Here is a 23,794-nt window from a genome sequence, read left to right on the forward strand (position 1 = left end):
AGCTGTCCGGCCTGTAGACACACTTTGGAACCCCATCATTTTATTAATAACAAAGAAACACCCAAATATATGAAGTGTGGTCTGATTAATGCACGATCGATGTGTAAAAATTCTCTCCACATATTTGACCTGATCATTGAAAATAAGCATGACTGCCTATTTATTACAGAAACATGGCTTCGTGAGTGGTCTAATCCAGACATAGTATGCGCCCTACCTCCTGGGTTTGCCATCTGTAGACAAGATCGTACAGAACAGCGTGGTGGCGGATTGGCCATTATACATAGAGACACTATGAAATGCTTAGTCAGGAAGCTTCCAGATATTAGAGGAGCTGAGAGCCTGAACTTCTGCGTACAAGTGCACAACACCTTTACCTTCTCGGGAGCATTGGTATACCGCCCTCCTGGCCATCCCACGCAGTTTCTTGCCAGTGTAGGGGAAGTGCTAGGTGATCTGACCCTTAGGTATGCTAATTTCACCCTCTTAGGAGATTTAAATCTCCATTTGGAAGATTCGAATGATCTGTACGCCTCCAGTTTCAAAGAAACGCTACAGGTGTTGGGACTTATGCTAAGGACGTTAGAAGCAACCCACGAGGCAGGACATACCCTCGATTGCATTGGCTCTAACCTGGATGAAATGACTGTTAAAAGCCCCGCACCACAAGTGTGGACGGATCATTTCTAAATTGAATTTAACATTGCATTAAAGGGGAATGAGATGACTTCTAAAGAGGCAGATAATAAGGGAAGAACCCTACCAAGTTGGGGGAAAATTGTGGAGCACCCTGACCTAGGTAGATGGGCCAAGGAGAGTAAACCAACTCTCTCAGGGAACACCACAACGGACTACCAGAGATTTGAGAGTTGGGTGACAGAGATTGGGAATAAGATCAGAATCCCAGATAGAACTGGCACCAGAGGGAAAAGGGAAACATCTGCTCCCTGGTACTTAAGCAAACTTAAAGAACAACTGGGGGAACTTAGACTTTTAGAGCGAAAATAGCGACGGGGTTATGAAAATAAAGCAAAAGAGATATATAAGAGTGCTAAGAGATCATATCACGCCTCTGTTAAAACTGCAAAAATTAAATACTTTACCGCCCGCATTGAAGCATCAAACAACAAACAAAAAGAAATATTTAAAATTGTGAATAGCTTCACTAAGCCCAAAACTCTAATCCAAAAGATCCCTCCCTCCCAGACTCTGTGTAATGATATAGCCAACTATTTCACCCAAAAAATAGACATTCTCACTAAAGACTTTCCCCAATTTGAGAAAGAAAAGCTTGAGGTTGAAATGGACTTGAACCTGCATCAACCCAGATGGGAAAGCTTCAGACATATTAGTTTAGAAGATTCCCTTCAGGGAATATCTGCCCTTAAATCAGGATCGCCTTTCTACCCTTGCCCACCTGTATTGCTTAAATCTATAATCCAAGAGGTCAATCCCTGCATAAATTCCATCATTAACTCGTCCCTCTAATCAGGGGAGATTCCCCTAAAATGGAATGTGGCAGCAGTGAGACCACTGCAAAAAAAGGCTATACAGGACCCTACAACTCTATGCAATTTACGTCCCATTTCCTTTCTTCCCGCCATCTGTAAAATCACAGAAACATTTGTCAATAAACAACTGACAGCATTTCTGGACGAAAATGAAATTTTGCATCCATGTCAAGCAGGCTTCTGGACCCACCACTCCACCGAATCAGCACTCCTGTCATCCACTGAAACCATCCGTGCTGCACTGGATCAGGGAAAGCTGGCTGTCCTGATCCTATTAGATCTCTCTGCCGCATTCAACACGGTTTCCCATGCTATCCTTTTACATCGCCTTGCTACGGCAGGCATAGCAGGAACCGTGTTCGAATGGTTTAAAAACTACCTGGCGCACAGGCGTCAGATCGTTATGCTGGGTAATTTCTGCTCTGAAGAAAAAACTATGATAACAGGGGTTCCATAGGGCTCAAGTTTGAGCCCCACTTTGTTTAACGTTTATATGGTCCCCCTGCAAAAACTAATTTCTTCATTTAACATCAGCACAATTGCCTATGCGGATGACACTCAGTTGGTCCTAACACTAGACAAAAAACAATCTAACGCGGAAACCACATTAAAAGAATGCTTGGCAGCAACTTTCGAGTGGATGACACACAACCACTTAAAATGTAATTCTGCTAAAACAGAGATTGTGCCTTTTGGTCTTAACAACTGTTTTTGTCCACAAGATTGGTGGCCAGAAAAAGTAGAAGCCCCCCCAAAAACTATTAATACAGTACGAAACTTGGGCATTAAATTCGATAGTACCTTGTCTTTCAACCAACAAGCCAAAGAAGTAGCAGGGGTCTGCTTTAATATCATTAGAGGTCTTAGAAGGTTTTTTGACCTTCTTCCTTTAAGTGCCAGACGCACGGTTGCCGTAGCATTAATAACATCCAGGCTGGATTACTGCAACAGTCTGTATGCAGGGCTAAGTAAATCAGCCCTGCATAGACTTCAAATGGTCCAGCACGCAGCAGCCAGGTTAGTCCTTAGACTGCCTAGAAAGTCTTCGGCCTCGGCAGCCTTGGATGCCTTGCACTGGCTCCCAGTACATAAGCGCATCCTGTTTAAGGTTCTCACCATTAGATACAGAGCTTTCCACCATCAAGGCCCACTGTATCTGCGTAAGTACTTTAGACCATACCATCCATCAAGGGCACTCAGGTCATCCACTGCTAATCTGCTTCATGTTCCCAGGTTTAGGATGATGACCAGAGGAGGAAAATCCATAGCAGTCATTGGCGCCAAGACATGGAACAAATTGCCTCCATCCTTGCGTCAATCTGCAACAGAGCAAATTTTCAGAAAACTATTAAAAACATGGATATATTCCTTATCAGACTCAGGATGCTTAGCATTAATCTGATCCCTCCCACAGAACTGCTAGCTTCACCATGGATCCTCTGCTGCATACTGCAATAAGGTTTCGAAGCGCCAAGATACTCCTTGGAGTGGTAGCGCGCTATATAAGTGCATTTTCACTTCACTTCACTTCACTTGTTGTGGGCTGAATTGCTCCTATAATTTTAAATGTTAGTCACTCCTTCCTGGGGGTATGTAACCTCTTCAAGGGGTTGGTAAATGGGTGAGTTCCCATATTAGATCCATGTTTATGCTTTTCCATGGGACTGTGTGTTACTCTTACTCTGGAGTACGTAACTTCCACCAGGGGGGTTGGGTCATGTGTTAGTTTCTAGTAATATGTACCTAGGTGTTGGTTGTGGGATTTAATCCCTGATACAGTTGTGCACAGTACATTTGTACGTTCCTTTATGGTTGGTTATTTGGGTGACGACCCATTCTTTTTGGTTTTCTCTACACATTGGATGGAGTTGTAGGTTATTCTACCTTTAACACTATTCTTTGTTATGCTTTTGGGCATTGGGGTTGTGGTTTCTTTCAACCTTTTGGGACATAGTGTTGTATGTCACAGTGTATATGAAACATAATGCTATGTATTGACATATGTTAAAATAATTCTCTTTTATGGGGGATGGGGGATTTTGCTAAATTGTTTTTATCTTAACCATCCTTCCTTTACAGAATGTTTTTCTTTTGTGATGTTTTGTTGTCATTCTTGCATCCAAGAGATTTGAGATTGATACTATTATTGATTTTCTCCTGCATTAATGATTCCATCTTCTTTGATGCTTGGTTCATTCGCTGTATCTTTGTAATTCGAAATGTTAATCGTATTGGACATGTCCTCTAGTTTCCTTTTGTTTTGTTTAAGGAAAAAGGGATAATGTTGTATTCTACATATTAGTTTAATATGTACTCTAGCCCTGCTACCTCTAGCTGCTCAGCCAGAGTGTGTCTTGGTATTAGAATGTTGGTGTGCCTGTGATGCGTGGAATGCCTGGGTGACTGAGTGGGATGAAAGTGGCAGCTGGAGATGGGCTGAGCAGCTAGGGAGGCTGCTCCTGGTGGGGCTGGTACCACACTAGGCTGGCAGGAGTACAGAGAGATGTAACTTGATCTGAAGACTGAATAAACAAGTCTTGAACATACATCCTGGCTCCTGTTGTCTTTCCACTTAGGACACAACACTTACACTTTCCTAATGCGAGTCCTATTGGCTATGGCAATGCTTGGTGGTAGCAAGCAAGGACAGTGCTGTTGTGGAGCTGAGTGATGATGTGGTTGGGCTGAGTGATGTGGTGGTGTCCCAGAGTGATATGGTGGTGTCCCCGAGTGATGTGGTGGTGTCCCTGAGTGATGTGGTGGTGTCCCCAAGTGATGTTGTGGTGTCCCTGAGTGATGTGGTGGTGCCCCTGAGTGATGTGGTGGTGTCCCTGAGTGATGTGGTGGTGTCCCTGAGTGATGTGGTGGTGTCCCTGAGTGATGTGGTGGTGCCCCTGAGTGGTGCCCCTGAGTGATGTGGTGGTGTCCCCGAGTGATGTGGTTGTGTCCCCGAGTGATGAGTGGTGGTGTCCCCGAGTGATATGATGGTGTCCCTGAGTGATGTGGTGGTGTCCCCGAGTGATGTGGTGGTGTCCCCGATTGATGTGGTGGTGTCCCCGTACATGTATGTAGTGTGGAATTATGTAGGTTGGGTTGAAATTGTTAGTTGTGGAATTGTGTGATGGGTAAATGTGTGGTGTGGAGTGTATGTGTGGAGTGGAATTATGTGACATAGTGTGCAGTAGCATTATATGGATAGTAATTATGTGATTTTGAGTGTACTGGTATTATGTGTAGGTGGATTGTGAGTTGGAAAGTCTGGAATGGCTGGGGCAGTATTAACGGAATAGCAAAGGCTGCTTGACGTGCAACCCACTGCCACTGTAAAAGGTGACAACTATGGTGCCTTCTAGTAAAAGTAAAAAATTCCATGTTGCCATTTCAGATACACTGTAAGGGCTGGGGGCAGTGTCCGTGGCATGGGAATCTCCTGCTTAAAGAGCAGCTCACTGCCAGTGTAAAATACGAAAAATATGGTGGCTTTTAAAACTAGATATGCTATTAATGTGTGTCTGCACACAGACCGCACACATGAAGGGCTGCGTATTCTGTAATCAGTAGTTGCACACAATATATCTCTTAATGCAAACAATATATCTCTTAACACAGCTGTTCGTTTCCATTCATGTCACAATGTGAAGTGACATTGAAAATGTGCTTGTTGATGGAAAACGATTTGACTTCAATAGCATTTGAGCCTGACTAGATTTGTGCATGTGTTATCTCCAAGCCACAAAACACGATGAACTTAAGCACTCATAAAATAAGACATTTATATCATGAGCAAGTCGTGTTTCGGATCAAGTTTCTGAAAGCCCAGCTATTTGTCCTCAAGGTCTCCCTGGTTGACACAGGCACTCTGTCAAATTAATTTGCAAATATGCTTTTATCCTTAATGAAAGATTCAAATGTGCATTTATTTCATGTATGTATTCCCTGCTTTTTAGGAACACATCCATTTCGTTTGTGTGCAAAAAATACAATATTATTGTATGCAAGCAGGAATTCACATTCAGGATTAAAGTGAATAGAACAGCATCAGGCAAATCAGTTTGAAAGGAAAACGTTTCTCTTCTGGGCAGAGCTGTGAGAATTCAAAGTGGAAAACATCTATTAGAGTGTCAGCATCACTTTAACATATGGCCACTTTGTGCTATTGACAGTGTTGGGCCCCAAACAGAGGTTCATAGACCTTCTGCAACATTTATGATAGACACGAGGAGCTGCTTCTAATAAAATAAAGACGCTTGAATCTATTCACCTTGAAGATAGTGATCCCTACACACTCTAGCACTGCTTCACATTTATTGAAAGATTTACGACCAATTGTGAATTTATTTTCATCTGTTGGAATCACCGATCATTCTGCACATTATAAAGGGGTCAACCAGTATATTTTCGTTTTGTCCAGAAGATGGTCTCGGCAATCAATTTCTAGAGACCGAAACGTCGACCAACGCTTTTTCTCTCACTACTTTGTATCTATTACTACAAAGAAGAAAAGCGCATACAACTGTTACGGTGGAGTTGTTTTGTTTCTGTATCATTGACTTCTTGTAACATTGTTGATATACTTTCTAGTACCCTACTTATTAAATAATACATAAAGAATATATATTTTTCTGTATACACCCGTTTTTCTGCTCTTTTTGTTCTTGATCATATATAGTGACTGTTAGCACTATCTAATTTGAATGAATAACAAGGATATACATGTTTGAATATAGGCCATCATTCATCTGGGTCGTGAATTTAATTTTACAAATAAGCAAAAATACTATTAGTAAAATGACCTGTAATCAAGCTCCTGGGGATTTCGAAAATGTGTCTCATATGTAAGAAGCTTACTCCATTTTGGGATATGACAAACCACCTCAACTGTATTTTCAACATAAACTTAGTTCTGGACTTTCCAACCATACTCTTGGGACATTATGCTTCCCCCTTCTGGGTTCCCTTATCAGAAAAAGATCTTGCATTATTGAGACCACTCTTTTATTACATCAGTCCCTAAGTGCACTGAAAAATCTATCATTTTGGTGATTTACCCGCAGTGCTAGCTTTGTTGCTAGTGGTGGAAAACTGTGTTCTCAAGGGAAGGGTACTCTGTAGCCATTGGAAAGGTGATGAAACCTGTCATTTGTCCATATTTCCCAAACATTTGTGTGTAAGACACTGTATGAAAAACATACAGAGAATTTTCTAGATGGAGGTTTCTGCACCTGCACCAATGAACTGTCACATTGACTATCTGTGGTAAGTCCATTGATTAGGTGTTAGGCATACCGTTGTATATCTTTAATTTGAAGGAATCTCCCTGTGTGTGGTTCTTTTGGGGGAGGGGGTTGTATGAATCTTAAAGTTAGACATGTTGGCAAAATTTGGTGGAAAGTTAACACATGAAGATTTTAGACATGATTCCAGTATCCATGTGGATCTGTCCCAATGCCATCTTTAAACTGTGCCTAAATGGATAAACACAAAAGATTCCTAAAGTGGAGGTTACATGCTTTCCACGCATAGTGAGTAAGATTTTGAGTTGTTTCTGAAGGATTCTTACCAACCTTTTTTTTGTTGAATAGGTTTATCATTTTGTGTTGGCCAGAACGTCAGCACTGAATCAAATTGTAAGTATTCCAAACACTTCGTAAACACTATGAAGTTGTTAGCGTGTTTTTTTAGTTTTATTTCCATCAATGAATGTTAACCAATGAAAAGCATAGTACAGGATCAATAGTTTATTTGTTGCATCTGAATAGTATAACACTCTAATTTCTAGCACAACTTAAAGAACTTTCTCCTCTAATGCCAAAGCCTCATTTTATCATGTGGATAATTATGTGTGCTGTGAGGTTCTGCATAATGGAGTCTTCCCATACTAAGGGAGAAAAGTAGATTGTTATGGCAAAATTGTCATGACAAATGATTCATTTTTATTCCATTGGCCGCTCTGAGTCCTATACTGAGCCTTACACTAAACTTAATTTCAGTGACTCATTATACCAATTGCTTCTCCTCGATTAGTACTATGTGAGTCGCTGGAATAGGTTCCTTGCAACTATTTTAGCCCCACAACTGTTTTCCCCATTAATTTCTGTTAGATTGTTGGGGACGTTTTACTACCAATGTGAACAGCTGCCAGTTTTCTTGTTCACATATCCGGTTTATTTTTGAGAGATTTTATGTTACAGTAAATTATACAAGTTTGCTAATTGTTTTTCTGCAGTGCAGAGAAGCAGGTGCCAGAACTAAATGGAAATCTTAGTCCAAAAATTATTTGAAAATCCATTTTGAGCAACTTGCAGAATAGAGAGGTGGGGTAATCCCTCACAACAATGAAGAGAGGGAGTTCCGTAGGCATGATGTAAATGAAGGAACAAAAACACTAGCTGGTTTGATTTCAAAAGTTTGATAGGCAAGTAAAATATGAACTGTTTTGCTCAAAATAATAAGCCTGACCACAGAGTGCCTTGTGCACCAGACTTTTGAGAACATCTCGTTTTAAAAGGCAGTCACTAGATAGTTCAAAGAATAAACTAGAAATGTTACGTCCTGTGAGGTGAGGGGCAAATTATTTTCGTGCTAGCTGATACCTCTATCGATACATCTGTATCAGTTTGAATTAATCATCAATCTACGCACTCAGATTATTCACTGATTTATATCACAGGCTAGGTGGTGCTCTCTCGAATGCCCTATCAATGCATTCACTGTTTTGCCTGTGTTTGTGTGGCTTAGCAACAGAAATATTATACATCAGAGACTGACCAAGAGGTGCTCTGAGACTGCAGCAATCTGATGTTGGTTGCTTAAGCTGTGTCTTTAACCCCTTCAATGCGGCGGCTATTCCGCCGCAGTGCTAAGGGGGCGGGGCGGCCGCATGCTGGTGACGGAACGGCTCCGTCACCAGCGTCGGTTGAGCTATGCTGGTGACGGAGCGGTTCCGTCATGGCCCGCCCCGCTCAATAGAACCCTCAGCGCAGGCGCGGAATTCGCGCCGCACATGAGCGTTCTATCGAGCGGGGCGGGCCATGACGGAACCGCTCCGTCATCAGCACAGCGCACCCGCAGCTGATGACGGAGCGGTTCCGTCATCAGCATGCAAGGGGTTAAAGGATTCTGCACTTATTTTGGTTAGGAGTGTGAGTAAAGTTTTGGAAAAACAGTATTGTTAGAGGGCAAAGTTTGTTAGGACCTGACCTGCAGAACTCCAGAGTGTAGATGAGTCTGTCTGTATCCTAGGAGCTTCTGAATTGAGGAGCAGCTTTCAGCCCTCTGGCCTGCAGCCTAAGCATGCTGATTGGCTCCTGTCGCTTCCCCCTTCAATAAAGACACGGGAGCCGGAGGTCAGTTAGAGCACGTCTTTATTGCTCGTACTCTACCCCAAACTAAACTTCCTTCCACCCACTTCCTTCCTTCCCCACGCCCTTCCTGTGCTGCCTGTCCTGTCACATACAGGGTCAGGCAGCTACGTTACGACATCTCCCCCTTTTGTACAAAGTCTTACTGTATCTTAGATTATCTCGATGAGACGTTCCGGCCGTCGAGTTTGTCGTCGGGGGTCTCTCAGATCTCTCTGGGGTGTGTCGGTGATGTGCAGGATGATCCTGACTTGCTGGGCTGGATGAGCCGCACTCACTGCTTCTGCTTCTGCTTTCAGAGTCAGTGGATGATTCCCAAGGGTGATGGTCGTTTGTTCCAGGTGGATTGCACTTCTTGAAGTGTGATACATTTCGTGTGATCTTTTTATGATTGCCTTGAGCCGTAATCATAGTTCCTTTCCGGCGGCTGACCTTTAGTGGATGGGCAAGGTAGCGACTGTCTGCTTTTGTTCCTCGATCTCGTCGAACTACCACCCAGTCTCCTTCTCTGATATCGGTGTGCTTGGCATGCCTGTGCTGATCAGCATATGTCTTCATTTTCAGTTTCTTTTCTTGATCAATGTTGACTAGTGTTTCATGATCGACGTTTGGAGGTCGAGACTGGCTCGCACTGACCATGGTGGGCAGTCGGGTGCGTGGAGCTCTCCCTAGCATGAGAGTAGCTGGACATTGATCTGTGGTGTTGTGGGGCGTGGTGCGGTATGCCCTCAGTACTTCATTCAGTGCTTGTTGAATGTCTTTGTGAGCCAGTTCTGCTTGTTGGACTGCTTTCTTTAGTGTTCCCATAAATCTTTCCACCATGCCATTGGCTTGTGGCCATAGTGGTGTGATCCTTTGATGCTTGAAGTCAAGATGGGTTGCAAAATTAGCAAATTCATGGCTGTTGAATGGAGGCCCATTGTCTGACTTGACGCGCAGAGGGATGCCCCATGCTGCGAATGTTTCATCAAGTATTGGTATTACTGCGGACGCTCTGGTGGAGGGTATGAGGTGAGCAAATGGAAATCTGGAATATTCATCCATGATGACAAGGATGTATTGACTTGATTTCAAGGGTCCAAAGAAGTCTACGGCCACTTGTTGCCACACTCCTTCGGGTAGTTCTGACATCTGTAGCGGAGCTGGTGGTTCATCTCGGCTTACTAGTTGGCATGATGTGCAGTCCTTGAGGGTGTCTTCCACCATTTGGTCTAATGTCGGAAACCAGACGCGTTCCCTTAGCGCTTTCTTGGTAGCACTTGTCCCTCGGTGGCCTTCATGGGCAAGGTTGATGACTCCTTGTCTCAATTTCTGGGGAATGACGATCCTCCCCCCTCTCAGAATGAGACCGTCACTGCTAATGGAAAGTTCATCTTGGACATGTCGGAAGGCGAGGAGTTCCCGAGAGAGTGAACTTTGGTCATTTGGCACGTGGCGCCAAGAGCAGTCGCGGATGCGTGCAGACACAGCCTGAATAACAGGGTCTTGGGCGGATGCTTCTTGGATTGCGGCAAGCGGGACCGTGGGAGGACACGCTGCGTCGATGACAAAGTGCAAATAGTCTTCAGCGATCGATGGTGGAACAGTAACAGATGCCTTGGGATGTCGTGACATATAGTCGGCAGGATTGTCTGATTTCCCGGGCCTGTGGACGATGGTGTAGATGTAGTCCTGCAGACGGAGGCCCCACCGCTCAATGCGTGGGGGCATCTTGGCCTTGGGGTTGCCGAATATGGTGATGAGAGCCTGGTGATCAGTGACGATGGTAAAATGTTTGCCATAGACAAAGAGGTGAAAGTGTTCACAGGCCCAGACCACTGCCAGGCTTTCTTTTTCCGGTTGAGAGTAGCGGGTCTCGGTGTCAGTGAGGCTACGACTGGCGTATGCGATGATGTGACGTTGGTCAGAGCCCTCAGTGTATTGGGCAAGAATGGCACCAAGCCCGACTGGGCTGGCATCTACGGTGAGTTCAGTCCGCTTCTTCACATCAAAGTAGGCCAGATTGATCGCAGAGCTGACAGCCTTCTTGATTTTCTTGAACGAGTGATGACATGCGTCCGTCCATTCAAAGGGTTGTCCTTGGCGAGTGAGTTCTCGCAATGGGTGACTGAGCGTGGCAAAATCATGAATGTATCGGGCACAGTAGCTAGCCATGCCCAGAAACGAGCGAAGGTCGCCCACGTCTTGAGGCGTTGGAGTGTCTGCTAAGGCCGATACCTTTTCGGGGTCTGGAGTCATGCCATCCTTAGAAAAGATGTGTCCGTAGAATTTCAGGTCGGATTTGTGAAATTCGCATTTGTCTGAGTTCAGAGTGAGGTTTGCATTGAGGAGCGCGTGACACACTCTGTCAAGGGCAGTGTCATGTTCGGTTTGATCCTTGCCATACACCAGCAGGTCATCACTGTAGTTGAAGGTGTTCGGTATTCCTTGGATTACACGTCTGATGGTTTCCTGGAAAATTTCGGCAGCAGATGATATGCCAAAATTTAGACGTTTGTAACGAAAGAGCCCTTGATGAGTTGTGAATGTGGTGATATACCGAGATCTTTCATGGAGTTCAAGTTGGTGATAACCTTTATTGAGGTCCAGTTTTGAAAATATGGTGGCTCCGTTGAGACGGGTGATCATATCACTGATGTGTGGCCCAGGGTGACGTTCTCGTTCAATGGCCACATTGGCTGCACGCATGTCCACACACAGACGCACTTTGTTATTTTGTCCTTTCTTGGGGACGACGACCACGGGTGATATCCACGGAGTGGGGCCGGACGTGCGTTCAATGATGTCTGCTTTGAGTAGTTCTTGTAGTTCATCATCTACAGCTTGTTGCAGATGGAATGGCACTTTCCGATGATGTTGCGCCACGGGTGTGACTCGGTCGTCGATGTGTAATTTGACCTTAAAATGGTTCAGCTTTCCAAGTCCTTTGAAGAGGTTGGGGAATTTTGCCACAATGTCTGGGGTGTCTTCAGTCATGTAGAGAAGTTCTACCAGTTTGAGCCGTTCTGCTGTTGGCAGACTGAGTAAACAGTCGGCCACATCTGGACCTTCTACCACGTGGATGTATGCTGGGATCACTCGGTCTCGGTATGAGAGGGTGGTATGAAACCGACCTAGGCATGTTAATGGTTTCCTGGACATCCATGTGAATATTCTCACTGCTGCAGGTTCCAGTGTAGGACGTGGTTTCATACTTTGATGTTCTAGAGCACAGATGTAGTTCAGGGAAGCGCCTGAGTCTAGGACAAATTTAGCTGGGTGACTTCCAATTCGGATGTCTAGTTTTGGGTATTTTCGTAGACGATCCGGGTCCGAGACCATGCATATGTATTCGTCACTATCTTGAGACACAGGCGTGTGTGTTGTGGAGTCACTGGATGTTGATCTCGATCGGCGAGAGTGACGTGATCTGAGGGATTGATCACTGGACCGTGATGAGCTGGTCGAGTGTCTGTTCCGTTCTTTGACAGCTCGTGCGTGGTGATGTGTTGAGGATCGGGTTCTGGAGGATCTTTGTCTTGAGCGTGATGATCTCTGTTTCGACGACTTGGCTTGACATACGTTTTCGAAGTGATTGTCTCTGCCACAGCGGTGGCAACGTTGCCCCATAGCTGGGCATTGGCCTGAATGTGGATAGTCCTGTCCGCATCTGTAACAGGCTGAGTTGGGTTTGGTAGACTTGACATGACGCGTTTCCCGTGATCTGTGACTAGTTCTGGGTCTTCGAGATGAGTAGTGGTAAGTTGATTTGTTCGATTTTCCTCGATCAGCCTGATGTTGTCGGTCCTTGTGGTTGTGAGCTTGAAGTCGAAAGGCCTGCTCCTTCTTATCCGATCGGTTCCCCTCCATTTTCTTGGCGTGATCCTCTGCTTGATCGTTTATGCGCGTCATTTCTTCAATTTCTGCTAGGGAATAGTGTTTTTTCAATAAGCGTCGTCGTAGTGATTCGGACTGACATCCCTCAATTATGCGCAGTCGCAGTGCGTCTTCCGTGTTGAAGTCGTCAAAGTTGCAGTGACGGGCTAGTCGTCGAATGCGCAATATGAAGTCACCCATCCGTTCATCTTTTTCTTGCGTGGCTAGGTTGAATGTATATCGTTCATAATCAAGGTTGTGCTTGTGTAAGAATTGTCTGTCAAGAATTCCTTTAACGTCATCATATGAGGCCGTGGCTGCGTCAGGCAGCTCCTTGATGAGTTGGGCAATGTCTTTCCCTATTAGATTGCGTAGGGCGATTAACTTCTGTTTGGGGTCCTGAACTTGCGACCCTGTCATGTAGTCCTCAAAGTCTTCGGACCAGGTTTTCCATTTGGGGCCCATGCTGCTGCCCGAGGTAAGTTCCAGTGGCTCTGGTGGCCTGAGGTATGACAGTCCCATGATTGATTGTAGCCCTGTGTTGTTCATTACAGCGGCGTTAGTAGGCGGGGCTTGTGTCGCTGGTGGCCCTGTTGCTGGTGTTCCTCCTGAATCACTGGATGAACTGGGTTGTAATGACATGCTCAGGAAGAGGGCTTGTGGTTATCTAACTTCGCCCTTTTTTTATTTTATTTTTTTCAGACTTCCAGGTGCCTGACCTTAAGATGGCCGACACAGATGATGTGCATGAGAGGCTATGAGCAGTGCCTGACCCCAAGATGGCCGCCGTCTGGGACACGTGGTGCCCGGTATATTCTGTAGTTTATATTTGCAGGGCACTTGTAGGCAGGTTATTAATGAATTTAGGGTGACCGCTGCATTCAACATTCATCTCTTGTCAGGACTCACTCTTTTTGGTGCCTGGTCGCGTCGCGCAAGGGCTTCTCCGTCTTCGCGCCCTTTTTATGGCTCGTTGTGGCTGGGGCCGGTATTGCGCGGAGGCGGTGTGCTTCACCGGTCGCTTCTCTTGGTCGGCCGCCTCGTCCTTGGGCTCCGCTTTCAGTGGCGGCAGCAGGCAGACGGTGAGCGCGCCTTTCCTTTTTGTTTCGCGCGCGTCTCCTCAGCGCGAGCTGCAGGCTCGCCGTGTTCGGCCGCTCACGAGCGGCAGGGTATGAGCGTTGTGGGATTTAGTATCAGGGATCCCACCCTCGTCGCCAGTGTCGCTTCCCCCTTCAATAAAGACACGGGAGCCGGAGGTCAGTTAGAGCACGTCTTTATTGCTCGTACTCTACCCCAAACTAAACTTCCTTCCACCCACTTCCTTCCTTCCCCACGCCCTTCCTGTGCTGCCTGTCCTGTCACATACAGGGTCAGGCAGCTACGTTACGACAGCTCCCTAGCTCCCAAGCAACCCTGAACCCCCCTCTCACACCTGCCCAGACCCCTTAAGGGTTTATTGGGTGAACCCCAAAACATTCACCTTCATTTTGTGAGCTGCAGTTTCCCTGTACTCAAATTTGAAGTGAACTAAGGACCGGGAGGCAGTAAGAAGGCAGACTTGTGCTGTCTCTTTCCTGAAATTTAAAAAGTGATTTTCCTCTACCCGTGATTGCATCATTTCCACTTGTTTTGCTTATGGTTGTTACAGTTTAAATTTTGAAGTTTTTACCTGCCTGTGATTGCATCATTTTTCACCGGTTTTGTTGAGAAATGTGAAGTTTTTATTTGCCCGTGACCTTTTTATTTTACCTGTTGCATTGTGGGCTTTGCAGTCCAAAATCTGTTGTATATCCAAATTGCCTGTGACTACCTGATTTTCCCTTCTAGTTGCTCCCTTGATCTGTGCTCAGACCTGTGTTAAGCAATTCACCCCTAGCTCACATTTTGTCTTAATTGGCTGCTGGGACTGGAGCTGTGATTGGTTGTAAGAGGCTGCTGTCCTATTGGTTCTAGGGCTTAGGACTTTCGTTGAGTGGGTAGGACTAGGGTTTCTATTGGCCGAAGTGGGTCACCTGATTAGTAGGGCTATTTAAGGCCAGGGTGTCTTAGCCCAGGTGTCCCAGCTATGGGCAGAGAGGTCAAAGGCAGTTGCCTAGTCGCGAGCAGGCATGGGCGTAGTTCACGGAGTTGCGCTACCTGGAACTCCGCAAAGTGACAAAACAATTCTGCGGAGTCCCGCAAGTGGTGGCCCGCAGTGCAAACTGCCGTTCTTGCAGATCTTCCTGCCGCTGGGGTACAAATTCTACCCTAGCAGCTGCTTGCACTCGCCAACGTACCATTCGTAAGCCGGGAAAAAATTCTGCTGCACTATGTGGAGCGGAGTTATTTGCACTCCGCAAGCTCCACGAACGAAGCTGAGTTCACCGCCCAGGCCTTAGCGGGACTAAGGCCAGAAATGCTGCCCAATTTCATGTACACCAGCACCCACCCTGCCCCATCCATAACCAGAGTAACGCCCTCCAGGGGTGTGATTTCCTATAGCCTGATGCAAGGACATTTTGTTTGGGGTCAAGGACAACACATTTTCATGTTTTTTTGTCAAAAATATTTTTATTGAATTTTCCAGCCATTAGTCTGAACAGCACTAACAAAATTTCCCTCGCAGGGGATTAACTTTCCTGAAGAACACACAAATATGTCGACAAGATAAGTTGCCAAGCCCACTTCCGACTCCTTTCTCAAAGATTAGGGGAAATGGAGTGTTCAATTTCTAACATGAAAGGAGTCCAGGGCATAGACTTCCAGGCATCAAGTCCGAACAACAACACTGGACGTGTTCCAGGACCTGTCTGCCAATGAGCGTCCCGAGCTTCCCAAGAGGAATCATTACACATAATGGATGCATATTCCAAGTTCAACAATCTCCCCCGAGAGTGAACATAACCAGAACCAAAAAGATTTTTAAAAAACAACAAATAAAATACAACCCCTTCCCTGATTCCACCCTCCTTCCCTACCGTGGTGGCTGCAGCATTCCTAGAATTGAATTAACCTACAATACAAGAGTTCTACTTAAAATAGGTGAAGGGCCCTAACGGAGGAAGGGGGCACACAGCCGATGGCAGACCTCGGGATAGAAAGGAGACCAGGGGACCCCACCTGAACTCAAAATTCTTATAATCGTCTCTAAAAATGTCAGACATGCGTTCCAGGCTAAGCAATTTCCATAGACGAGAGTGCCAGAGAGAGATAGCTGGCGCTTCTTTCCTCTTCCAGGCGGCTGCTAAAGTGATCTTAGGTTCTCCTATACAGAGCCACATAACCATTTTATCTGCTCTAGTCTGGTGTTCTAAGGCAGGGTCACGAAGCCCCAGCAGAACCCCCGCCATAGTTGTGGGAATGGGGTATCCGAACATGTCCTTTACGTGTGCCAAAATCTTTTCCCAGAATGGGCGGATAGTTGGGCAGTTCCACCAGATATGCTGAAAGTCCCCAAGTAGACCCCACCCCCTCCAGCATCTGTCAGAGGTATTGGGAAAGATTCGCCGAAGCTTGGACGGGTGTAGGTACCAGTCCATCATGGGCTTCAAGTGAGCTTCGCTAAGTTCTGTGTAGTGGTTGAATCGCATGATGTCGGACCATAAGTGCGCCCATTCTTCGTCAGTAATTGCGCGCTGGAGGAGCTCTTCCCACATATGCATATACCTTGGGCGTGGGGAGAGTGTGGTGGTGAGTAGGAAGTTGTATATAAAGGAAATCACCCCCTTCATAGAGGATGTCTTGGTGAGAAAAGCCTCAAATTTGGTGAGGGGACTCGTGGCTGCCTCGCGTACCTGAGGTGTTAGTGCCCAATGTAGTAGTTGGGTATAATGGTATCTTTCTGTGTTCCCTATTCCATAATCGCGCTAGCAAATTATCAAAAGTGAGAGGGCCAAAGTTATGGAATAGGTGTGTCAAGGCAAGGCATCCTCCCTCCCTCCAGGCGTCAAAGGGTTCCTCACATAAGGCTGGGGTAAATGCCGGGTTGAAGTGAAGACGTGTAAATGGGGAGGGAAATGTAGTCCACCTGTCGTCTCCTGAAACTGAGTCCCAAACCTTTAAAGTGGTGCGCGTGGGGGTGCGGATGTATGTGTTTTTAAGCCTATCGCTTTTGGGTCGCCAGACTAGGTCCCATATGGTCCTTCCAGTCACACTGCGGTCCATATGTAACCAGTGTTTTTCAGATTCCTGCTGTGACCATTCTACCAGGACTCGTAGCTGCGCCGCTTTGTAATATAAGTGGATGTCTGAGAGCCCCACACCCCCCTCTCTGCGTAGACGGCGTAATAAGGAGGAGAAGCGAGTGCGTCCCCCTTGCCAGACAAAGCGCAGGATCATGGCCGCACGACTCATCCTGGACATCCCTCGCCACAGCCACACCTCAACCCACCTGAGAGACCTGCACTGGCCCCCCGTCAACAAGAGGATCACGTTCAGACTCCTCACCCACGCACACAAGGCTCTCCACGACATGGGCCCGAAGTACCTCAACAGCCGCCTCACTTTCTACACACCCACCCGCCAGCTACGATCGGCCAGCCTCGCCCTCGCCGCCGTACCACGCATTCGCAGAGCCACCGCTGGAGGAAGATCCTTCTCCTACCTGACAGCCAAGACATGGAACTCCCTCCCCATCCACCTACGGCTGACCAGAACCACCTCTCCTTCAGGAAGCAACTTAAGACCTGGCTTTTCGAGCAGTAACGGACCCCTCCCCCCAGCGCCTTGAGACCCTTCGGGGTGAGTAGCGCGCTATACAAATCACTGATTGATTGATTGATGGTTCACTCGGCGAAAAAAGTCCCCCTCCAATTCTATGGGTAAGGCCTGAAATAAATATAGGAGCTTAGGAAGGAGGGTCATTTTCAATGCGTGTATCCGGCCTAGCCAGGAGAGAAAAAGAGGTTTCCATCTTGTGAGGTCTGCTTGGATTCGGGTCAGGATGGGGGGTAAGTTGGCAGCATACAATTTCTCCACTCTTGATGTCAGCTGAACCCCCAAGTATTGAATGGAGGAGGCAGCCCATGGCAAGGGTGTTAGAGACCGGAGCAGCTGGACTTCCGATTGCGGGAGAGTGAGGTTGAGAATATACGATTTATCTAAGTTAATTTTAAAGCCCGCTACCGCCTCAAAGCCCTGAAGTTCTGCTTGCAGATGAGGGAGGGACGTATCCGGTTCGGAGAGGGACAGGAGGACGTCGTCTGCAAATAGGAAAATTTTGTGCGACTCCCCCGTAAATGGCAAGCCCTGGATTCCCGGATTAGCCCTCACCACCTGAGCTAAAGGTTCAATGCTAAGAGCAAAGAGCAAGGGCAATAGGGGGCAACCTTGCCTAGTGCCTCTAGAGTGAACGAAGGAGGAGGATTGTACCCCATTGACTGTTACCTTAGAGCGTGGCTGGAGATAATTAGCTCGAATCGTATTCAGGAATTTAGGGGAAAAGCCGAATGCTGTTATTGTGTGGAATAAAAAGACCCAATCAACCCTATCAAAAGCCTTCTCAGCATATAACACTACCAAAACAGCTGGGATCTGGCGTCTGTTGGCCTTCTCTATCAAGTGTATAATTCGACGGGTGTTGTCATGTGTTTGGCGACCCTTAAACCAACCGGACTGGTCACGGTGTATGAGGGCAAGCATGAGGTCATTCAGTTGTTTGGCGATGATCGAGGAGTACAGTTTCGCATCAAGGTTCAGCAAGGCAATGGGCCTATAGGAGGCGCATTGCTGTGGATCTTTTTCCAGGCTTAGGTATTACTGTGATCATAGCCTCAGACATGGTGTTAGAGGTCTCGCCGTCCTCCGCCACCTACAACCGCTTCGGGCCGGCCGCGTTCAGCAATCAATATAACGATGGAGATTCAGGCATTTAACAAAGAAAAAAAAAAGAAAATCTTTTCACAGGTACTTACGTGGCGGTGCAGTCAGATTCCCACTACCTACAACAGCAAGTGGTGACCAGTGCAGCATGAACACACTACTTGCGACATCAATAATACTTGCGGAATGGGAGGGAGTGGCCAAGAGCACACGCATATTCCGCCAGTCCCTGCTCACCCCAGCGTCCATACCCAATAACAGTCAGCTGACTCCATCTGTTACACACATCCGCGCATGTGTCCGTGGATGTGAGCAACAATTAACATGCACCTTTAAGCACTCATGAGCAATTAGCTACCCCATGCCTCGTCGTCAAATAGGACGTCATTGGCGACCAGATGTCTCTAGGCCTGGATGCACTGGGCAGCAATTCAGCATATACAGCAGCCTGTTCCTGACAGTAGACCTTTTCATTTAGCCAATCCTTGAATTTGGGCGCTCTTTCCCTGCCCCAGTGACAAGCTATACGTCTCTTGGCCTTCAAGAAAGCCATGGCTACGTATCTGCGATGGATCAAGGGTACATTTTTAACATAGCTCAGTATAGCTAAAAGCGGTGTGACCTGTAATTGCACACCGGTCATCTGGTGCAAAGCTTCAAAAACCTGTCCCCAATATTCATGTACTGCCGGACAATTCCAGGCCAAGTGTAGAAAGTCTGCCTGGGGTGCCTGACACCTGTCACACCTCTCTGAATCACGAAGATGGAGCCTATGCAGTCTAGCTGGTGTATGATATAGTCTATGTAAATATTTGTTGTGAATGATGCGCAACCTGCTGCTGGACGAAATCCGTTCAGTCTGTGAGCAGCAATATTCCCATTGCTCTTCTGTTATGGGAGATCCCAGATCTTCCCCCCAGTGTGAGCGGGATGCCGGAGCTTCAACCTCTCGCTGCGCTTGGACCACACGGTATATTAGGGATACTAAGCGTTTAGGCGCTGTCTGTTGGAGGAGCAAATGTAATGGTGCGAGTGTCGGAGGTTCACACGGAAAATCAGGATGAAGTGATCTGATCCCTTGTTTAAGCCGTATGTACAGGAATGTATCTAAGGGAGTGCACTGTAGATCTGGAAAAACATCGTCGGAGTCCCGGAATTGACCATTCGCATACAGGTCCCCTCAGGTTTTGAGCAACGTGCGTTCTTGAAGTCTATGAAAAAGTGTTTCCTGCAAGAGGGGCATGTTGGGGTGGTATGTGAGTGGCAAGAGTGGGGAGTAGATCATGGGGGCACCAAGGAGCTGCACAATACGCGTCCACGCCGAGATAGTGGCATATACAGTAGTCTGTGTACGCTCACGGGCAGGCACATCCATATATATGGCCCCATCTATTGGGGTCGGATGGACTAGCCAGTGCTCGGCTGCCAGCTGTGGAATATACCGGGGCTGTCGGATCCAATATTATAGATAATGAGCCTGCGCACTCACATAATAGAGTTCAAAATTTGGGATACCAAACCCCCCAGAGTAGTAGGGCCTAGTCAGGACAGTCCACTTCAATCTAGCCTGTTTTCCTCCCCAGACCAGCTTTATCATTTCTGTTTTGAGCATCTTAAAAAAATGCCGACCTGGATGGTACGGGATATTTAAAAATAAGTAGAGCAGCTGGGGCAGAATCACCATCTTAATTAACGAAGCTCTACCTGCCATGGAGAGTGGAAGCTTTATCCAGCGCTCCACCCTGTCAGTTATGCGAGCCATTGCCACTCCATAATTGAGTCTCATTAGTTCGTCCTTTGTTCTTGTAATCCCTATACCCAGATAACGTACCTCATCTGCACACCACTCCAGCGGGTAATCTAGGGGGAAGCGTACAACCGAATCGGTCAGCGGAAAAAGACAGGACTTCCCCCAGTTGATTTGGACACCTGATAGCCGACCAAAAATAATACATTCTCGAAGGAGAGCATTCAAATTAGCCTGAGGATCTCTCACATATATAGTGATGTCATCAGGGTACATCAATACTAGTATTTGTCTCAGGTTACATCGCAAGGCCATGTCATTGTGGCGTTGTCTCAAGCGCGCCGCCAGAGGTTCCGTCGCCAGCGCAAATAACAATGGCGACAGCGGACAACCCTGACGAGTGCCTCTAGTAATCATGAAGCTATGCGACACATGCCCGTTGATAAGTACCCTGGCCCCTGGCCGATAATACAATAACAGGATCCATGATAAAAACAGCGGTGGGAACCCCATCCGGAGCATGACCCCAAAGATATAATTCCATTCAACGGAATCAAAGGCTTTTGTGGCGTCTAGGAATATTGCCGCTAATGGCAGCTCTGGCGAGACATTATGCAAAATAGTGAAGAGGGTCCTCAGGTTATGGGAAGTCGCCCTGCCCGGGACAAATCCTGATTGATCCGGGAGGATCAGGTGCTCTAACAGCAGGCTCAAGCGATTAGCAACAAGTTTGGCCAAGATCTTGACATCACAATTGAGAAGTGAGAGAGGCCGATATAACCCACACAGATGAGCGGGCTTGTCAGGTTTCAACAGAGATATGATAAGAGCGTCTCTCATAGAAGAGGGAAGGGAGCCAACCTCCAACGACTCCTCATAAACTTCTCGCAGTATTGGAGCCATCAAATCTATATATGTCTTATAGAATTCCATAGGAATACCGTCCAGTCCAGTGACCTTGCCAGACTGCATACCTATGATTGCCTCCCGAACTTCATCCAGTTCAAACGGAGCGCTGAGGAACGTCCGATGAACATCACTCAGCCAGCCCAGCGTAACGTCTCCATGGTAATCATCTAGATCTAAGTCCCACTCTCCAGAAGTAGCATAGAGAGTAGTGTAGTGTTCGGTAAAAGTCTCAAGGATGTTGGTAGTGTCCCAGCAGAGTGTGCCGTCGGCCTTCTCTAGTTCTATCACATAGTTAGCATATCGCGGCTTTCTGATCATGTCAGCTAACGTTTTACCCGGTCGCTCCCCCTCCCCAAATCTGCGAGCCTTCCAGTGTTTGCCCCAAAATTTTGCCTCCCTGTCCGCCTCCTCAGTGTATTCAGTAAGCTTGGTTCTAAATTCACGTTGCATGTCGTGGTCTGGAGCGGTCATTAATCTAGCTTCAAGTGCCTTGAGTTGGCGCTCTAATCTGCAGAGCGTATTGACAATATCTTTGAGCACACCCATTCCCTTGGAGATGCAAAACTCCCATAATGTTACTTTAAACGCTTCCCATATAGTTTCTACACTTTGCACTATCCCTTTATTCTTTAAAAAAAAATCTTGAATTTCCTCGCACAGTTCCTCTTGGAAAACCGTGTCTAATAGCATGCGTGGATTAAGGCGCCAATCGCTGAGCGGGGGATTGAAATGTGCTGAAGAAAGTGTAAGCTTAACTTGTGCGTGGTCTGAGTACGTCCTTGCCAGATGTTGCACATCACAGATCGCAGGTGCTAGTCCCCGGGAAAGCAGCCAATAGTCTAGGCGTGCCCAGGACGCGGCGTTTGCTGTGAAATGTGTCCCTTCGTGGGCTTGGGGTGGGCGTGCCTCCATGCGTCTAACCGGTGGTTATCCTGCAAGATATCAGTCAGTGCGCTGCTGGCTCTAGTGTGGTGATGCGGGGCAGGATGTGACCTATCCATATGCGGAGCATAGGTAACGTTAAAATCCCCGCTCCATATAATGTGATTCAAGTCTATTTCCCCTACCGCTCTCCACAGAGAAACAAAAAAATCCGGGTCATCCACATTTGGTCCATAACAACACACAAGAGTGACCGACTGCTGCCCAAGGCGTCCCCACGCCAGACAATACCTCCCGTGATCATCAGCCAATGTCCCGGGTAAATGAAAGGGCATCTGTTTCTTGACCAATATAGCTGTACCCCTAGCATAGGTGGAATAGGACGAAAAAATCCTATGTGCGGCCCATCTAGATGCAAACGTAGCTGCTTTTTGGTGTGTGAAGTGGGTTTCCTGCAGCATTGCTATATGCACGTGGTGTCTGTCAAGGTACGCCAGCACCTGCCGTCTCTTTCTCGGGTCCCCCAACCCCCTAACATTCCACGTAATGATATTTAAGCGCGTCCCTATGTCGCTAGTCATGTCCACACATCATCAAATGACCAAGTGAAGAGCTGTTGCTTGGCCCGACGGGCCCTCATATTAAAACCATTTCTCAGTGTGAGAATCTCTACCCTGCCCGCACCTTGCATGTTCATAGCGCCTATCGTAATCTCCAATCTGTGCATCTTAAAGAGCCACAAAACAATCTCATCCCCTCGGCTACCTCCCTCCCTACCCTCTCACTGAAGCACCCCAATCATGCCAGCATCATACACCCACCTTCCCCACCCCCAACAATTACTCAACCAAAAACATAACACAACCCCATTCAACCAGTGGCGCCAATGCACTGTGGGGGAATTCCCGGTAGGGGTCATTCATAGGTGGCTACACAACAACCCCCTGCCACCCAGCCAGATCCCAACTAGCGCCGGAGCCCTGACAGGCAGCAAGGGGTGCCCGGCGAGCTATCATCAGTGTCCTTATGGTACATTTGCCTTACATCATACATCATCTTTATCAGAGCAGCCACCCCTCGATCTAATACAAAGCACAATTAAACCAGTTTGTTACCAGTGTCCATGTGTGCCAGGATACCTCACGGCGTCTATTCGTTTACGTCTCTTTCAGGGGATCTCCGTGGGTCACCCGCAGCCGCAGCAGCCCCATTCGTTTTCTTGAGTTGCTTAAGGAACTCATCTACCTGTTGTGGCTTCGTGAAGAACCGTTGTTTGCCCTGGTGTGTTACCCGCAAACGCGCCGGGTAAAGAAGGGCATAATAGATTTGGGCCTTTCGAAGCTTAGCCGTGACTTCAATAAATTTACGACGTACATCTTGCACCATGGGCGTGAAGTCGGGTTAGACAGAAAAGGTATTACCTTCGTACGCCAATGTTTGCTTACTGCGAGCAGTTCTCAATGCTAAATCCGGGTCCCTGTAGTTTAGGAGCCTAGCGATTATGGGTCCTGGAATGTCCCCAGGTTTGGGTCTGGGCCCCAAAGATCGGTGTGCACGTTCCACCATAAATTGAGTTGAAAAAGCGTCCGACCCAATCGCTGCCAGCAGAAGTTTTTCCACATAGTCCTCCATCCGGCCAGTGTTGCTGGAATCTGGAATGCCTAAAATACGAATGTTATTGCACCTTCAGCGCGCCTCCAAATCCTCGTTCTTCGCCGCGATGACCCTTT

General features: G+C 47.0%; 1 protein-coding gene across 10 annotated transcripts in view; it reads left to right on the top strand.

The window, feature by feature from the left end:
- LOC144754917 (protransforming growth factor alpha-like) overlaps positions 1 to 23,794 on the top strand; it is a 1,071,904-nt gene that overhangs the window by 542,996 nt on the left and 505,114 nt on the right. For all 10 annotated transcript variants that reach the window (XM_078643261.1, XM_078643269.1, XM_078643264.1 and 7 more), the window contains one exon: positions 7,094 to 7,138. In XM_078643261.1, the coding sequence (XP_078499387.1) occupies positions 7,094 to 7,138 (45 nt within the window). The remainder of the gene's footprint in view (positions 1 to 7,093; positions 7,139 to 23,794) is intronic.

The sequence above is a fragment of the Lissotriton helveticus genome, chromosome 5_1 (assembly GCF_964261635.1).
Source record: "Lissotriton helveticus chromosome 5_1, aLisHel1.1, whole genome shotgun sequence".
NCBI lineage: Eukaryota > Metazoa > Chordata > Amphibia > Caudata > Salamandridae > Lissotriton > Lissotriton helveticus.